Source organism: Canis lupus, chromosome 31, assembly GCF_003254725.2.
Source record: "Canis lupus dingo isolate Sandy chromosome 31, ASM325472v2, whole genome shotgun sequence".
NCBI classification, from domain to species: domain Eukaryota; kingdom Metazoa; phylum Chordata; class Mammalia; order Carnivora; family Canidae; genus Canis; species Canis lupus.
Window position 1 is genome coordinate 33,156,758 of NC_064273.1, and position 17,844 is coordinate 33,174,601.

General features: G+C 44.0%; 1 protein-coding gene and 1 long non-coding RNA gene across 7 annotated transcripts in view; one reads left to right on the forward strand and one right to left on the reverse strand.

The window, feature by feature from the left end:
• ERG (ETS transcription factor ERG) overlaps positions 1–17,844 on the reverse strand; it is a 186,149-nt gene that overhangs the window by 84,084 nt on the left and 84,221 nt on the right. Inside the window, exon 2 of one of the 6 annotated variants that reach the window (XM_049104737.1) lies at positions 10,473–10,599. The exons of 4 other annotated variants lie outside the window; for them this stretch is intronic. Coding sequence is in view for 1 of the 2 variants with exons in the window: in XM_035709180.2 (XP_035565073.1) it covers positions 9,940–9,954 (15 nt within the window). In the remaining variant the exon portion in view is untranslated. Of the gene's footprint in view, positions 1–9,939; positions 10,083–10,472; positions 10,600–17,844 lie in introns of those variants that run through there. One more of the 6 variants, XM_035709180.2, reaches the window with a different exon arrangement.
• On the forward strand, positions 12,009–14,935 carry LOC118352963 (uncharacterized). The gene is made up of 2 exons (XR_004811010.2): positions 12,009–12,285; positions 13,074–14,935. It is a non-coding gene; the product is annotated as an uncharacterized LOC118352963 (long non-coding RNA).

The following is a 17,844-nucleotide window of genomic DNA, read 5'->3' on the forward strand; positions in this document are numbered from 1 at the left end:
CCAAGAGCATGAGCTGGCCGGATCTGGTGGGGTCCACACCCTGAGGCCCCCGGAGCAGGCGTGTGGCCAGGGGATTACAGCTAGTTCTCTCGGCTGGGGCAGGAGGAGATTGGGGCCTGGACTCTCTTAGTCGAGAAGCACCAAGGTCCTGATCTGAAAGCTCTAATTGTAGCCATTTCCGAACCTGAGGCCTGACACCCAAGAAGCTCAGTCTTCTTCCTCTGATGCACCCCAGGCTGCTCAGGTTGAGTAGAGATGTGCTCCTTACCTCTCAAACATAAATTTGTGACTCAGATCCCGTAAGTCAGGACACAGCACAGGCACTGCAAGGACACTGTGTACTGAACTGAGCCACAGTGAGCAGTTTCCTAAATTCGCTTTCCGATCCATCCAGCCCCCACCTTGCCGTTAATCACATTCAGTCCAAGTAGGTGAGGGCTTGATGAAATTGTTGATCTTTAGCATAAACCCCTTCATTTGACTTGTTCAGCTTTCCATTGTTCTTTGGGATGCTGAGCCCCCGCCCCCTTTTTATATTAACATGATCCTACATTCAATTCTCTATATAAAACAATTCTTTTTTTTGAAAAATACTTTAAATAAGAAAACATTTATTTTAGGTATCAGTGAGTGGTGATATAGGAATGATTCAAACTTAATCCTGCCCTGACGTATGGGAAACTGACTCAAATTTGGGAGTGTCAGAAATCAAGAAGCATTTACAAATACCCAGGAGGAAATGTCCTTCAACTTTGTGGCCACAGAGAAAACAGTCCAGGTGGGAGGTTGTGGGGAAGATGGAGTTTGGGGATGCTGCCATTTTGTGAAATGGAGCTGTACTTAAATGTATGAAATTGATAACTATTTTAAAGCTCACTTAAATTCTACCTGTGATATAAGTGGGTGAGTTTGGAACTAAACGTGTATAAATTTTTAAAACAGATAGATTCATAACCTCAAAGAAGGAAGTCAGGAAAATGAACCCATTGACTCTTTCTCGGATGGCATCAGAGTGGAGCTAGGCTTCAGAAGAATGGCTAGGAGTCTACTCATGAGCAAATCTGTATTTAAGGAGTGTTTCCTTCCCATAAGCAGGGAAATGTGGGAGGGCATTTCTTGCTGATGTGTGAGTCACCCATTGAGTCACTGTGAGAGGCAAGCCCCATTGTTGGTCCTGGAATCCACTGACAAAAATGGTCATGCCTGTCAATTTCCTGTCACTTCTCTCAGCCCGACTGTCCCCAAAGCACTCAAGGTTTGTATATTCATAGAAGGACACCTCTGGAAAATGGTGAATGTCTCAAGGAGAAAGCCAAGAAATGGGAACCCAGTAGGTGCCACCTTTCCAGGTGTTCCGACATCCTGCTGTCTGCCCTCTGGCTGAGTGTCTTGGGCTATGCCATCTCTTTCTCATGCCAGGAGCTCTTGGGTCTCCGAGCCCAGCTGGGTCCCCAGGTGGGGGCTATGCTCTGCCTTAAGTGCCATCATCCGTCCGTCCGAGGCCCAGGACAGATTCCACAGCAACGATTCCAAATCTCACCCTGCCTCTCCTCTCCTCCTCAGCTTTTTGCCCTGAAAACTACACACATCTTGAGGGTTTGAGCAAAATCTCATCAATCACGTGATGGCTAGTAGGACAGATAAAACACCTGCTCTTACAGGGCCACAGGAAAACCAAGAGTCCTGGCTGTGTAGAAGGTGGTGGCTGTCCCTTCTTTTCCAAATAAAGAAACAGAGTGAAAGGGGCAGGAGTGGGGGATGGGCAATATGGGTGAAGTGGGGTGGGAGGTGCAGGTTTCCAGCTATGGGGTAAGTGTGTAGCATAAGGGGTGAAAGGTGAAGCATAGGGAATATGGGCAATGGAACTGTAACAGCACTACATGGCACAAGTGGCAGCTGCACTTGTGCTGAGCAGGAGAGAGGAGAGGAAGGACAGGGAAATGGAAAGCTTAGCTCCCTCATTTTTATTTAGAGGAAATGTAATAAGTCTCTAACCAAGGTGTCTGGGTGGCTCAGTTGGTTAAGCATCTGCTTTCAACGCACATCATGATCCTGGAGTCCTGGGATGAAGCTCCACATCGCATCGGGCTCCCTGCTCAGCGCAGTCTGCTTCTCCTTCTACCTGTGCCCCTCCCCTTGCTTGTGCTCTCTCCCTCTCTCTCCCTCTCTCTCTGTCAAATAAATAAATAAAATCTTAAATAAAATCTCTAACCAAAAAAATTATCTCCAGGCTTAATGATAATTTATCCTCAGGGAGATGGACGAGTCTAGGTAAAGGAAACATAGTCCTAACACTGTAGGACTTCAAGACAATAACCGCTGATGTGAACAACATGGTCACAGTGTAGCAGGGGCGCTAAGTGCCTGGGTGAACTCATGCATGGGACCTGCCCTCTCTCCTCAGAAAGGAGGAGCTACTGTCACACCCATTGTAGAGATGGTGATACTGAGCCTTCACACATTGACTAAGTTGCCTAGAGCATATCGTTAGGAAACCCCAGAATTCTGACCCAGCTGCCTGCTTCCAAAGAGGATGTCTAACTATTGAGCACAATGCACCAAATGGCCTGGGACTGAAGTGGCTGCAAAGAGGTTTTGAAACTAGCTCAGCCTGTGAAAAGACACAATGTACAGGACATAAGATGGAAGAAGGGACAGCGACCTAATTGATGTTTCTCTTCATGCTTTTAACTCTGGGCCCCTGAAAGGGACACACACACACACACTTCCACTGGTACTCCATGGCCAAGGCACTCACCAGTCTTGTCACATCCAATGGAAGGCTGCAGCTGGCTACACCCAACACACAGATGGAGCCCTTTGTTAGGTAGGAGGTTCTTCGCACTGCTGCCTCTGAGGAATTAGGTCACAAGAGGCCACGATGCCTGCCACCTGTATTCAGTTCCTCTTCCCAGTGGCCACACAAGTACAGTCGCTGTTCCCAGCCACCCAAGCCTGTTCCTGCCTCAGGGCCTTTGCCCCTACTGTTCCCCCTCTGTGCACTCTCCCACGGGATATGCGACCCTGGTTCTCACATTTCCTTTCTGTCTTCGCCTGACAGCCATCTCCAATCACCTTATCAACACTGGAGCCCCCCACCCCCTGCCACTCGGTGTGTCCCCCACACTTCTCACCCCTGATGTACTCTATCATCACTGTCCCACTGAGTCCTATTTGTCTGTCACACCTCCCATCCCCACTCAATCGGGAGCACTGCATGAGTCCCTCTGCCCCTGCTTCACGTACCCTCTTGTGCTGACCGTCCCATGGGTGTCCAACACATCGGGAGCAAATATGTGAGTTGATTCCCACATGCTAAGCCCCAAAGGGATAAAGTGGTATTGCTCGTTCGCCATGCTCCCGGCAGAACTTCTTGAGACAAGCCAAAAAAACGAAGCTACCTGTCATCCAACAAAGAAAAAATCTGCCTACTGTCTTTGGGCAAATATGCGACGAACTCTAAAATCAAACCAGTCTGAAATGGGCACGGGGATTAAACGAAGGTGCCTCCCTGCAGGTGCTTGCTGCCGCAGGAATTCATCGTGGACGCAGTGAACAACCCCCCGCTGCCCAGGTGGAGGGCCACAAGAGCGAAGATCTGATCAGAGGATAATTTTTAAAAAAAAATCTTCAGCAGGGGACATATCCCAACATGTCATTCTGTATTACAAGAGCTGGGTCCTGGCAGTGGGGAGGTGACCGCTTTTGCCTCGGGCCTCTGCAGGGGAACGTGGGCGTCAGTGGCCCAATTGTCCTGGCTGTTTACGAGCCTGATCCTTGTAACACCCCTGAAATGTGTTCTCCTAAAGATGTTCCCCAAGATATGACAGTGCTCTGCATTGTTTCGCTGCATACCACACTCCTATCCCAGAGTAATCCGCCCTTCTTTTAACGGCTGATGACAGCTCCAATGGCTGGGCGAAAATCAGTTGAAGGAAAGGGAAGTCTTGTCGGAAATGAGATTAATCTTGTAACGAGTGTTCAGCTCTGATAACCCATCTGGGCACAACTGCTTAAACCGGAGAGCAATTAACCTTCACCCGACAAGCTCTGTCCAACCGTTATAAACATTAAAGAGACAGGATCCTCCCCTCCTCCTTGTAGACTAAACAACCAGATTTGAATTCCATATAAACGGCCTCTTTCTGCAGATGTGCGCTGATGACAAAGGCCAGGGGAGAGGTGGGTCACGGCTCTGCTCGTAACTCAGGTAACCTGGACCTTGGCTGGAGCCCGCGGAGGTCGCTAGCGTGAACAGTCGCTCCGGGCACTTTTAAATCAAATCCCTAGCTTTAGGGGAGGTGGGCTTAGCTGCTTTCATGCAGGAACACGTCTGCTAACAGCAACACAACCTGAATGGGGTGGGGATTTTTCCCCTTTTCCTTTTGTCCAACAGTAGGCATATTTGCACGGAGCTGGCCCCTTGCACTCGATTCCTCTCTTGCAACCACGCGGGCAACTGCATGAGTGAATGTATCTTGTGGTCACAAAGGGAGATTTTTTTTTTTTTAATCTCTGAGAAGTTACTAGCTTTCATGGAGAGCAAACCTGTGATCTTGCCTTTATCAGCACATGCTGTAACCGACGGGGCTAACCAAGTGGCCCACGGAGAACACTGCGTGGTTAGGGGACCCTCCGGTGAAAGTAAGTTTCCCAACACTGAAGAGAAACCTCTGACATCACTTACCACTCAGGCAATAGCTTTCTGGAGCATTCTTTAAAGATTTGTTTTTATGTATATTTAGAGAGAGAGAGAGAGCATGCATGAGCCAGGAGGAGGGGCAGAGAGAGAGGAAGAGAGAGTCTTAAGCAGATTCCATGCTGACCACAGAGCCTGAAGCAGGGCTCAATCTCATGAACCTGAGATCATGACCTGAGCCAAAACCAAGAGTCTGGACACTCAATGGACTGGGCCACCCAGGCATCCTTGGAACATTCTTTTATATGGGGGCCACTGGATTGTGTTTATGGACATGGTATTAATAATAAATAAAGAATAAGGCCCCGTGACTTAGAGGTGGCTCCAAACCAAGGCAGGTACATAATATACCCTACAGAACATGTAAACAAGAATATGTAAGTATATGTACAAACTGATACAAAGGACAGATGTTCTATATAACCAGCCAGTCTGCTAGTGGGCTAAAGCCTCAGATTCTAAAAAATAAACAAATAATAAAAGGGGAAACATGAGAACAGTCACTTAGCATGTTCTACACAAATCTCTCTCCTGAGGTTTCAATCCAGTCTTCATGATGGCCAGAGACAGCTCTCTAAATACTTCAGGCTAACGTTTAATCTCATCTTATCCCTTGAACTCAGTTTCTTTCTTCCAATGGGTAAGTCATGATATTTGAGGCCTTGCAGATGTGTCTGTACATGACAGGGCTGAGCTTACAAGACACGAGTCACTCACGCTGGCCTCTCGTAACAGAATGAGAGAGAACAGGAGAGCACTGGCATCCGCTGGGCACTATTACTGCCACAGGGACACACTCTTGCAGCCACAGCCAGGAGAGCATGCTTTCATGGTCTACATTTGCATCTCCACAGTGCCTTTTCCTGCCACTGCTGGGCAGGAGTTGTGAAGGACACCCAGTGGGACTTACCCTTGCCTCACAAGGCTTTATGCCACCTCTGTGTTTGCAGCTACATGAGGTAGAAGCAGAAGATTCTGGATGTCCAGTTCTCCCAGTCCCACTGGGAGCTTTCCAGTGTCTCAGGCAGAGGCCAAGTGAAGATGGGCTGGTCAACTTTTCATCCCCAAGGAGCCATCGAATGCACTCCAAGTAGACAAAGGTGCACATAAACAACACAACAAGAGCTCCTGACTGGTTCTTGATTTAAATTTGCACGTCTTCCCCAAGAAAAATCTTGCGGAGCCTTCATCATTATGGCTAAGATGAAACTCCCTTCTTTGTTTAGTGACAGATTCATGTCATAAGACATGACACCAGGACGCTGAGGGGAAGTTCATGTTTCTGGGCCAGTATCCTCTATGTCTACAACTCAGCAGGTATCAAAACCAGAAGACAAAAATGAAATCATTTTTGATGAGCTTAGTCTTAGGGCCGTGGAGGTTCAACTTGAGAACTTTAGAGAAAAAAGCCACAGGAATCACATATATATATATATGATGTAAAAAGCATATTCATCCATGAGTCTACACTGATGGTGAAGCCAGTTCCCCATGTGACACTGATGAGCCCTGCGGTGGCACCAACCTTGCTGCACTCCTTGACATCCACCAAGTAAAACTCTGAGATAAGGAGAAACCACAGCATCACACCCAGTATCTTGTGAAACTGAAACAGCTGTAGAGTGAACGCCTGCCTTACAGTGATTTGTGATTTTGATCATCACACTGGATTTAACAGTGTGATGGCTGCCATTCATTCTGCAGAGCTGTACATGCTTTTCCTGAAACTAACTGCAGTTGAATATTCCCCAATGGCACTTACACACAGGCATGATGCCGGAATCCTAGCATCAGCACTCGGTTGTGAGGATTATCGATGAGTGGCTGCCTGTATTTCCAAAGCCCAAGAGAGGCTGCCAACCTCAAGGCCTGCCTTGTCTCCTTCCTGCCTGAATGGTGCCCCCATCCACGCCCACCTGGAACCTCAGGATGTGGGCTTATTTGGAAACAGGGTCTTTACTGATGTAATGAAGGCAAGGACTGGGGGCGGGGGAGGATCATACGAGATGAGGGCAGAACCTAAATCCAACAAGAGAACCCCAGCAAGGGACCAGAGAGGAGAGAGCAGCCAGATGCAGAGACAGGGTGATGAGATGACAGAGGAGGGGTTCAGGGGATGTGGTTACAAGCCAAGGAATGCGGGCAGCCATCTGAAGCTGGGACAGGCATGGGACCCACTCTCCCTCAGAGCTGCCAGAAGGAACTGACTCTGCTCATACCCTGATTTTGGATGTCTGGCCTCCCAAACCGCAAGAGAATAAATTTCTGTTATTGAAAGCCACCCGGTTTGTGGTTATGTGTTACAGCGGCCCTGGGAAACTAATACACTACGTATAGACACAGTTTTTAACAAAATTTTTGCCACTTTGGGGCATTATATGGCTCACTATTTGCCTTATAGAGTTAGTAAAGTTTCCAAAAGTGCTTGAGTTTATGCCAAAATTACATAAACTCCTGGTTACAGCAACCAGAGAGTCTTACGCTGTCAGAATACTAATTTTTACAAACTTTCCACGTAAATGCCTTTGTCTGACAGTGCCCTGATTCTTCTAAGAATTTTTCTGCTTGTACCACTGAGGGAACAAATGTCTGGTTCACATTCTAATGAAAGTCATCATTGTGTGGGGAGATGTCTTCACAAAGATCTTTAAATCTCTCAAAATGTTATTTGTTTGAAAATAATGTTAGAAGTTAAAAAAAAAACAGCCAATGGAAATGAAAATTTAATTTCTTTAGTATTTTTTCCAACCAACATTTGTGAGGCAAATTATGACAGGTTCATGTATATTCTCTTCCCAACAAAATCTTAGTTCTTTTAAGAATTCCTTTCAATTATCCTAAGAACAATTAAGAGTGTACGGACCTCAAGTAAAATTGGTTGAGAAACACTGGACCCCTACACGGCCAATCAAGTTTCATCTAACTTTTGGACTCCCAAATAAAAGTTGTGGGTGGCTTTCCTTTGACTCCTTAAAAACTAGATCATAGTTTTTGCAGGAGAGGAACCAAGTCAGATTTCTTTTGTTCATATATACTGGCTGGAGACATGCTCCACTTAGGCAAAGATTTCAATACACATTTGGTCATGTGTTCATGTTTTCATTCATTCAGCAAACATTTACAGGGTAGCACTTCACGTGCCAGGCACTGTGCTAGGTGCAGGAGAAACAACATTAGACCAAATTCATAAACCGTTACATTGAAAATCAGTTAAAGTTACCAAGATAACAGAATAGTTTAGGTTTTATGAAAGATCACATTTTCTTTGGCTTATATATAATGCCTTAAACAGTAAGGCTTATCACTAAGCTAAATACTATGTTTGCTAAACTTAAAATCTTAACTTAAAATTTCAATAGGAAATCCGGTTTTATTATCTGGCTTAGATAAGTTGGTTGTTAATTGCTATTAAAGTTAATCTTTAGGGACACCTGGGTGGCTCAGTGGTTGAGTGTCTGCCTTCGGCTCAGGGCGTGATCCCGGGGTCCTGGGATCAAGTCTCGCATCAGGCTCCCTACAGGGAGCCTGCATCTCCCTCTGCCTGTGTCTCTGCCTCTCTCTCTGTCTCCCATGAATGAATAAATAAAATCTTTAAAAATAATAATAAAAAATAAAGTTAATCTTTATTATAAAGCAGATTGTCTTGTAATCAAATACAAAGAACTTACTATTAACAAAAATGTCCTAGCACATCATACCCATTGCAGATGGGTATTAAATATTACTATTATATACTATATTACTATATATATACGATACTATATACTACTATAGGATTATTATACAGTAATTACAGTAGAGTAAGACTGCCTGATTCACTGATGATTATGGAAGCTGTCAGTGTGAACCAGTACATCAGATACCAGTATATGTCTTAGGAGATTAAGTTCTAGCCTCCCTGAAATTTCAAAGGAGGGGCTGCAGTAACAACAAAAGAGAAACACGTAGTGCCCATTGTAATTCATTAAACCCAACTCTTCATTTCTTTGTGCCCAGAAAGACTTTTTGCATAAGGGATTCTAATGCCTGAACACTGAGGTAATGTGAGGCAAAGTTTGGATATATAAACACTAATGGGTGTTGCCACTTAGTGAAAGTGAAAGCACTGCTTGGCTTTACCCCATCTGGACAGGTGTCATGTAGCAGAACGCAGGCTCCAAGAACCGTATTTCTGCTTCTAGTTTTCTAAATTTTTTTTTAATTTTTTTTTATTTATTTATGATAGTCACACAGAGAGAAAGAGAGAGAGGCAGAGACACAGGCAGAGGGAGAAGCAGGCTCCATGCACCGGGAGCCCGATGTGGGATTTGATCCCAGGTCTCCAGGATCACGCCCTGGGCCAAAGGCAGGCGCCAAACCGCTGCGCCACCCAGGGATCCCTGCTTCTAGTTTTCAAATGGAAAGCATCTCCCATCACAGCCTTGGCAGAGACATGTGCACATATCAGGCACATGCTCACAAATGTTCCCATCACAGTTATATTCTGGACAGCCCCATGATCACCCCACCTTCCCAAACATGGGCAGGTTCTTTAGGACACACATGCCTGTGTCTAACATTAGGTGTCCACATGTGACCCAGGGGCATTCAAGACACTGGTCTCAACACATAGTAATACCTCTGTCTTCTGATCAAAAAAGTGCAACTTCCCTCATAACTTTGAGGGGCAACTAACACAATACAGTGCATATAAGAAGTCAATAATTGCCCATTGAATGAAATGAATGAATTCTCTATGACATATGAGCAAGTATCACCTCACAATTAATGAACTCATTCAGGCATTTATTACCCAGGCAGACAGTTATTTATTATTGAACAGACATCTAATAAAGGCTTGCTTCTTACTGGGCATGTTCATCACAAACAAAAGATATGATAATTCAATAGATGGAGACGCCTGGGTGGCTCAGCGGTTGAGTATCTGCCTTTAGCTCAGGGCATGATCCCAGGATCTGGGATCGAGTCTCACATCAGGCTCCAAGCATGGGGCCTGCTTCTCCCTCTGCCTATGTCTCTACCTCTCTCTGTGTGTGTCTCTCATGAATAAATAAACAAATCTTAAAAAAAAATAGATGCCTCCTCTCCTCCTGTAGAAAATGTACCAGCTATAGTAGCTGGTTCAATCTAGCACTTGACTTCTTCCACTCTAGGGCTCCTCCAGAAACCAGCTGTAACTCGCCATTGCAGACATGCATTCATTCACGCATAGAAAAGGCGAGGGAGGTGACAGTGAGTACCTCACAGTCCTCCATCTTGGTTTTTCTTTGGATCTTCAAAATTGTTGGTTTTCTGAGCTCATGAAAATGCAGCTGAGTTCAGCAGCTAAAATTTTAAGTAACATGTTGCTTGAACCATTGAAGGGACCCCCGGTGGTGACTCTATTATGGCATGTCTACTATTCTAAGAAAAAAAAAAAGCAAAAAAAATACCATGAGAAAGCAGCAAATAATATATAGGGAAAGATTTTCACCTCTTTAGATAGATCCATATCTATTTAGATAAATACCCAAAGCATATTGGAGGATACCTTTCAAAAGCTGAACACTGAAACAAACAGTCAAGAATGGATTACTTCAGAAAAAGTAAAATACGGGATGAGATTAAATACTAGGAACGAGACTAGAGTGAGTAACCAAAGTGCTCATAAAAGCAAATATTGCACACAACGCATGCTATTATTTAATGCTCAAACCACCAAGATGCAGGCACTGTTATCATTACTCAATCTGTTCTACAAATGAGCAAGTGAGGCACAGAAAAGTGAAGTCACCTTGCCAGGGCACAGTGGAGCTAGGACTCGCCCCAGGCAGTCTGGTTCTGCTTCCTAAGATGGAATATGAAGCCTTAATCTCAAAAGGGGATCATGAGAAATTTAGCTCTCACTCCTCTTCTGTATCCTAGAAAAAAAGGAAGCGAGTAGAAAAAGACTCTTAAAAATGAGTTTAATTTCTCAAATGTTATTATTCTTTTAAAAGAATATGTCTCTGTGCATGGAAAAAAGACCAAAATATCCAAGAAGTGCCAAGTCTTCACCGACCCTTCACGGTGAAATATCAATCATTTTAATTTCCTTTTCTAAATGCTTATTTTCTAAAACCTATAGTAATTGTTTTTAAAATAGGGGTTAAAGAACAAAGGTTTTATTATTGTTGTTGTTGTTTGAGCAATGCTATTCAGTGGATATACTGAACCTGTATCCACTTCAGGCTAAAGAAAATAAGACAAAACAAACCCAACCACAAGCCCCAGTCAAGCAGTGGTGATTTTCAGGGAGGATGCCAGTAGGGGTGCTGCTCCATCCCACACCAAAGTCATGTCTATCTGCTGTACAACCCTTCACCAGCATCACAAAACCGTGATTCTACTGGCACTGGAACCAATACGGACTCTGGAGATCAGAGAGTCATTTTGCAAAGAACCAGAGGTGCGGGAGGTGGCATCTGGAGGGAGGCATGTTGGGGGACGCCCCAGGACATTTCAGTAAAATGTAACAAAGCTGTGCAATACAGTTGCAAAGGACGGAAGGAGTCTTCACTCAAACAGGAGGATCCGAAGAGCTTCCAGTGTCTTCCAAGAAGATGAGTAAAAGTATATCAACAAATGACTCCTGAAAAGAGTGTCTCTTTGAGCAATTTCATGTCAACTCAACCTGCATATACGTACGGAGTAACTGTAGATAAAATCATAGGGCACACGCATGTACTAGCCTCTTCATGAGACAGGACTGCATCTAACCATGTCTGGCAGTTTCTCTGGGTCAAGTGCAGTCTGCCACCCCACCTGGTGGTCATCAACATCTATGGAGAAGGTCCTGGAGGAGGCGCTCTACTGGACACGATGTTCTTGACATTGCAAGAGCTTTCAGATCATCAAAGGAGGTGCTCTAGCATGATGTGACCCAACAACTAAGGGCAGCTCGGTCTTCTGATTCTTTTCAGGCCCGGTAGGAGATGGGAGGCGGAGGTTTCCGTGTTTGCAGTATGTAAACATCACTCTTTGGAGTTCTGCCCATGCTTGACTTGAGTGGTTTTCAGGTGCTGTTTATTTGGTTTAGTTTATTGTTAAGTGTTACTGTTTGTTGACTTGGTATATTATTTTCCCTTACAAAGGGGCCAGTTGGTAAGGACACATCCTGTAGATGGATAATTGATGATTCCCCATTGTTCAATGTTTGTGTGTTGTGGTTTTATGTGCTTTGGTTCAAAGGACCCAAACAATGCATTCACTGGAACTTCATAGCTGGTGTAAAGTCAGCACACAGAACAATCTGTGCACTGAGATTTCTGTACCCAAATCTGGTGATCTCCACTTGGCTGAAGAAAGCAAAATCTAAAATGACCTTTACTCTAAATAACCACAGAAAAAAAACCCCAGCACTTGAATCTCCAAGAGCCTTATTTTCCACCGACTACAAAGGCAGACTCACGCATCGTTCACCATGATTCACAGGGGACGGAGGTTCCTACACGACACACCTCTTACTCACAGACACGTCTGGTCTGGTGACACTCATCCCCGCCAACAACAGCACGGAGACAAGAGCAAGGATGGAACAAGAGACTAAAACCATTACTTCAGAGACGGTGGGTTTCCAACTGCTTTGAGATAGAGAATTAGGCCAGAAGGTCTGTAGCAACAGGTTTATTCCCCCCGGGAGAGGAGACAGTGAGTGAGGAGCACACATGCGCAGGGGAAGTCTCCAGCGGAGCCCTTCCTGCCGTGGTGTGCCTCTGGCGGGGCTGGCGATCTGCGGAGGAAGTGAGCGCAGGAAGTATCTGTCTACAAACCCTTTATCCTCAAGGCAATTGCTGCTGCAGCATTTTACTGTTTACCAAAGCAGTAAACATGTGATCTAAAAAAAGATGTTTTCCATCTCCAAAGAGCAAGGCTTAACAAAAATATATGTGTGCTTATTTCATAACCAGCCTCTTATCAAAGCTGTGCGCGGTATGATTGTGCTTCCCAGAGAAGGGAGTCAATGGGAACGGCTTTTTAAGGAGGACAGAAGGTACTCTGTCAGAGATGCCCAAGGAACAAACAGTGGTTCTCTCCACTGGGCTGCTCCTCTAGCCAAGTAAATTGTATTTCTCCTCTAAAGCTTAATGCAAGCTTAAAAGGGCTCATTGACTGGCTTGAGAGGTAAAGTCAAGACAACTATCCATATCGACTCAAATTGGTGGGATGGACAACCCCCAAATCAGATCAATCATAAAGTCACCTGTACCTGACTTTGGACAATATTCTTATTTTACACCTGACTCTAAACACACTTCTAATTCTAAGAGTTCACATAAGATGAAGTAAAAAATAGAACTCGAAGTAGACGTGTGGCGGCTAGGGGTTTTGATGGCATTTACCTGATTCTTTTCAGGCCTTGTAAGGAGCCTCTTGGCCACTCCTCCCTGTACATCTTTATCCCAGATCGAAGGCCTATGAGCTGCACCGTCCCAGATGCCTGTGGACAGACCAGCAGTGGAGAATCCCAGAGAGCCAGCGTGATGTGAAAGGAGGCAGGTCCCAGGGGAACCTGTGAGCACTCCTCATTCCTGTTGTCCCATATGTTTTCGAACCCTCCACTGGGTTGTTAGCTATCGCAAAGAGGGGGAAAGAGGAGGGAAAGAGGGTGAAGGTGAGAAGTACAGAGAGGAGCAGGGAGTGACAATGCCCCAAAGTGTCTTCTCCAGGAGCGGCTGCACCCAGACTCCACCACAAGCACCTCCCAGCATGGTAAGTCACCTCCAGGGCAGATGAAGTGCTGTGAGTAACGGAGAACTCATCATCTGTAGGAGTTTTTACTTCATAATAAAAGAAAGAGAACATTGGAAAATTGGCTCAAAAAAAAAAAAAACTGCTGCAGAAATTGAAAAAAGAAAGAAAGAAAGAAAGCTTTTGTGGATTTCCTGATTTTAACCCTAGAAGAATTTGACTTGAGTAAACATTTATTAAGTACTTCGTACGCAATTAGTAACTTTCAGTTCACCTCACCAGGACCCCATTACACAGGTAAGAAAAAACAGATATTGTGAGGTCAGCACTTGTCAAGGGTGATATGCCAGGAAGACCATGTCCATGTTCCCTGAGGAGGTGCTAAGGCCCAGCAGAGGTGAATTCACCTGTTGGCTCCCACAGCAGCAAGCTCGGGCCACCATCCCCTAGGCTAGCTCCCTCCCTCCCCACCCCACCCTTCCCTTCCTTTCCCCTGCAAGCAAGATAAGACCAATCCTTTCCCCCACAGAGGCTATTTTAAGGATGCTGTGAAGACATGTAGAGTATCAGTGTCTCCCTGGGCACGAGATAAACACAGGCTGGGCTTGCTCCATTTCACCTTCAGCTTTCTGTTTGATCTTTGGAACATTAGGGAATACATACACATACCACAGGTCCAAGGAGCGCTTTGCAATATTAAACCCCACACACACTTTTTTTTCTTTTAACTTGGAGCAATGTCTTGGGAAATCTACCTCAAATTGAGACACAGACTAATCGTGTTGACAAATTCTGAAGTGTTGTTTCAACAGCTTCCTCTTCCTCAAAGGTGAGTATCACATGCATACAGTTAAGTCGGAGAAAGAAAACTCGGTAAGGCCAGTGGGACCCAAAGGGGACAGGATGGTGAACCTGCTACCGGCCCTAGAGGGTCAGGGGGATTCTATCTTCGGTACAGACTCTACATCCATAAAAAAAAAAAAAATCAATCTGCTACGCTGTAATTTTATAAGGGGAAGACAGCCATTCAATCCCCAAAATGTAATGATTTAAAGGTGGCTCTGCTAGATTCAAGAGCGCAGGTTCTTTGCCTGATAGGTTATAAACGTTCTTGACAACGTTCTCCAGAACTTGACACGCACTGTCTTGAACAAAAGCATGGGAAGGACCAGCCCTGGCATCCATGTTATGATTGGACTGTGATGTGGCTTTAAAAATAAATAATTTTGCTTAGCCTTGGCATTTCTTTTCTACATGTCTCAACACTTATCTGTGCACAACAGAAGTTTACCGTTCTTCCCAGAGTTGAATCCCATGAGCACCCCTGCTGAAAGACTTGTAAGGCCTGCTGGAAAACGAAGCTGCATTTTCATGACCGATGCCAAGGCGAGAGAGCAAGGAAGTTGATACTTGGGATGAGGAAATTTAAATCAGCAGCTGATTTGGAATCTGGAACCACTGCCCTGTGGATATGGCCAAATATGGGAAAGAATTCTTGTCACCAAGCAAATGCAGATGGGTGCTGGAGTTGAGCTCTTGAATTTTCTGGCATTTTATCTTGATTAGTCACCGAAAGCAGAATAACTGTTGCCTATGGAGTTTTTCACACAAGAGTAGCAACAAAATAAGCCAGTTATAAGAAGTTTCATTATTCAGTTATTTAATGTATCATTGTTTCATTTGATAAATCATTTTTCTACATAGTCATTCAGTATTTGAGGCAGGGCAAGTAGCAGGAGAAAGAGATCATAGGATGGTAAATTGAGGGGAGACAAACAGATTTGTGTTACCTGAGCAAGTGCCTCAGCCTCTCTAACCCTCTCCCCTGGTTCCTGGTATGTACAAAAAGCAACAGTTATCTAGGGGGCATGAGTATCAAATGAGATAATGCAAGCACCTAGCACAGAATCTGGCTTTTATGCAGTTTTGAGGATGATGGTAATTTGGACTAGGAACTCTAGATACAACAGCTACCTCTTAAAAACATTTCCTTAAGCTCTTTTAAAACATCAATGTAATTCTATTAAATTAATTTTTACTTAACTAAGAGAACTCTCAAGAAATATGACTTCTATTTAAAATCTATGATAATGGTTAATTATTCTACATCTTAATTTTCTCTTTATGACTTCAAAAGATTTTAATTTTTAAAAAATTAACAAAAAAAAACTTTAACAAGTATTCATTGAACCTCTATACTTTGCCAGTCACTGATGAGGACACAAAAGTGGTGGACAGACTGTCACTAAGAATGAGTTCCAAGGCTTACATAGGTCTGTGCACATGATGTATTCACAGAGTATTCACACTCATAAACACAAGCAGAGCTGGGAGTATGTGCTGACAAGAGACAACGAAGTTTAAGAGAACAGAAAGAATAAGGAATGATCTTTAACTTTAGGAAACATCCCTCAGGCAAGTTTTATAAGGGGAATGTGTGGGAAATACGTTTGATCAAACAGAATGAAGGCATGAAGAAGAAATCGGTCCAGAAGTCCAGTGGCCACTGGTTGAAATAGGTTCACAGCAAAACACAAAAAACAGCAAAATCTAATGAAATACTATAAATAAGGAAACACAAATAAGAGATGCCAGCCTTGCCTGTGAGAATGGCAAAGATTCAAAGGGTAAAATATTCACAATTGTATGGAGTGCATGCAACCGGCCTTCTCTATGGCTAGAGGTGGGAACTAGTAGAATCTTTCTGTAAAGTCAAGTGGCAGGTTTTTTTTTTTTTTAATTGCCAAATATTTAAATTTCCCAGTTAAAAATATGACTTTAAAAATATGTATGCCCATTGGCCCAACAATTCCTTTTGTAAGTGCCGATACTAATAAAGTGAATTTTTAAAAATTAGAGAATGTATGGCAATGCTAGTAGTGAAAAACTGAAAGCAACATTATTTTCTATAACAGGATATTGGTTATATAAAAGATAATATTTATTGTAGATGGGATATAAGGAAGCCTAAGAATTTTGCTTATTGAAAATGTTTTAAGTGACATGGGGAAATCACCTAAAAAAAGAATGTTAACTAAGAAAACCTGGATGGATAGTCAGGTGGATAAAAAACATGCGGAAGGAAGACACACCAAATGTTAGTAATTTTCTCTGGCTGCTCGGGATCAGGAGCAACTTACATTGACTTTGTAATGATTTTGTTTTTGTTTTTTTCTACATTGTGAATGTTTTATTACTATATAATTTGTGCAAAACAAGATGTATTTTTCAAAATTAATGAGAAAATAGAACAGTGGAAGATATTTCAATATTCCCATTCTTGCCCTAATCAGGAGCAACATGCACTGCAGGTCTCAACCCTCCTTCAGCAAAACAGCAAACAGCCTCTGCCCTCAAAACAAACCTAAACCAACCCTCTGCCCAGCCACACCTTGAGTGACCCTTGCATGTGTTTGCTATCTGCCCTGCTGCACCCTGACCCAAGGACTCCTACAGGCTCCTCCTCCTCCTGACCTCCCCTAGCTTGGTACCTCCCAGACCTAGGTGTGCCCTGGTCTAGGTGGGGACACTACAGTACTGACATGTAGAGGTGACCCTGTTCTTTTTGAAAGCACTGGAGCAGAGGCTGTGTAGCTCTGGGCTTCACAACTGAAGCGGGATAAGGTAAGACTAAATGGATTTGGATGGTCCAATGGCATCTGCCATTTATTGGGCACCTACCAGAGGCTCTATAGACCCCTACCAACACAAAATGGGATAGCCATTTTAATCCCATTTTACAGGTGAGGAAACTGAGGTCAGATAGGTTAAGTCACACAGGCTCACGTGACTAGTCAGGATCCAAATGCAGGTGTCCCTGTAGAAATGAAATCTCAGAAGCTGTGTACAGAATCCCCAGGGCAGGGAATAGCTGTCCTCCATCCTGTTGGGACAAAAGGAGGAGGTGGGTCCTGTGGCATCTGCAGTGTTTCCTAGCCCTGAAGAGAAGATCCTGCCAGAGCAGAGTGTGCTACCAAACACTAGAAGGACCTGGAGACTGTCTCTGTCAGTCTTCTCGGAAGATTTAGACTTCAGAGAAATCCATAATCCTGGCTTTCCCACAGCCTCCTGTATGGGTGATTCTCTTCTGCATCAGCCATTTAATCAATGTACCTGCCAAGTTACTGGGATGCCAATAACATGTTTTCTGCTTTGGGTCAACACTTCTACAGAGGGACTCTTAACTCCAAAGTTCTAAACACAGAAGTAATATTTTCCATAAGGCATTGGTAGTGGTGGTTTTATTTATTCTATTTTTATGTATGCTTTTTCAAGAGACTCAAATAAGTATGTGTGTGTTTGTAGGGTTTTTTTTTTAAGTAAAGGTCTATTTTGCAAAATAATGATGATAATAATGAAATAATCACTTTAAAGAAAATGTAGATAATTAAGAAATGATTCAGGCTTTCAGAACATTCTGAGTGCACTAGAATCCT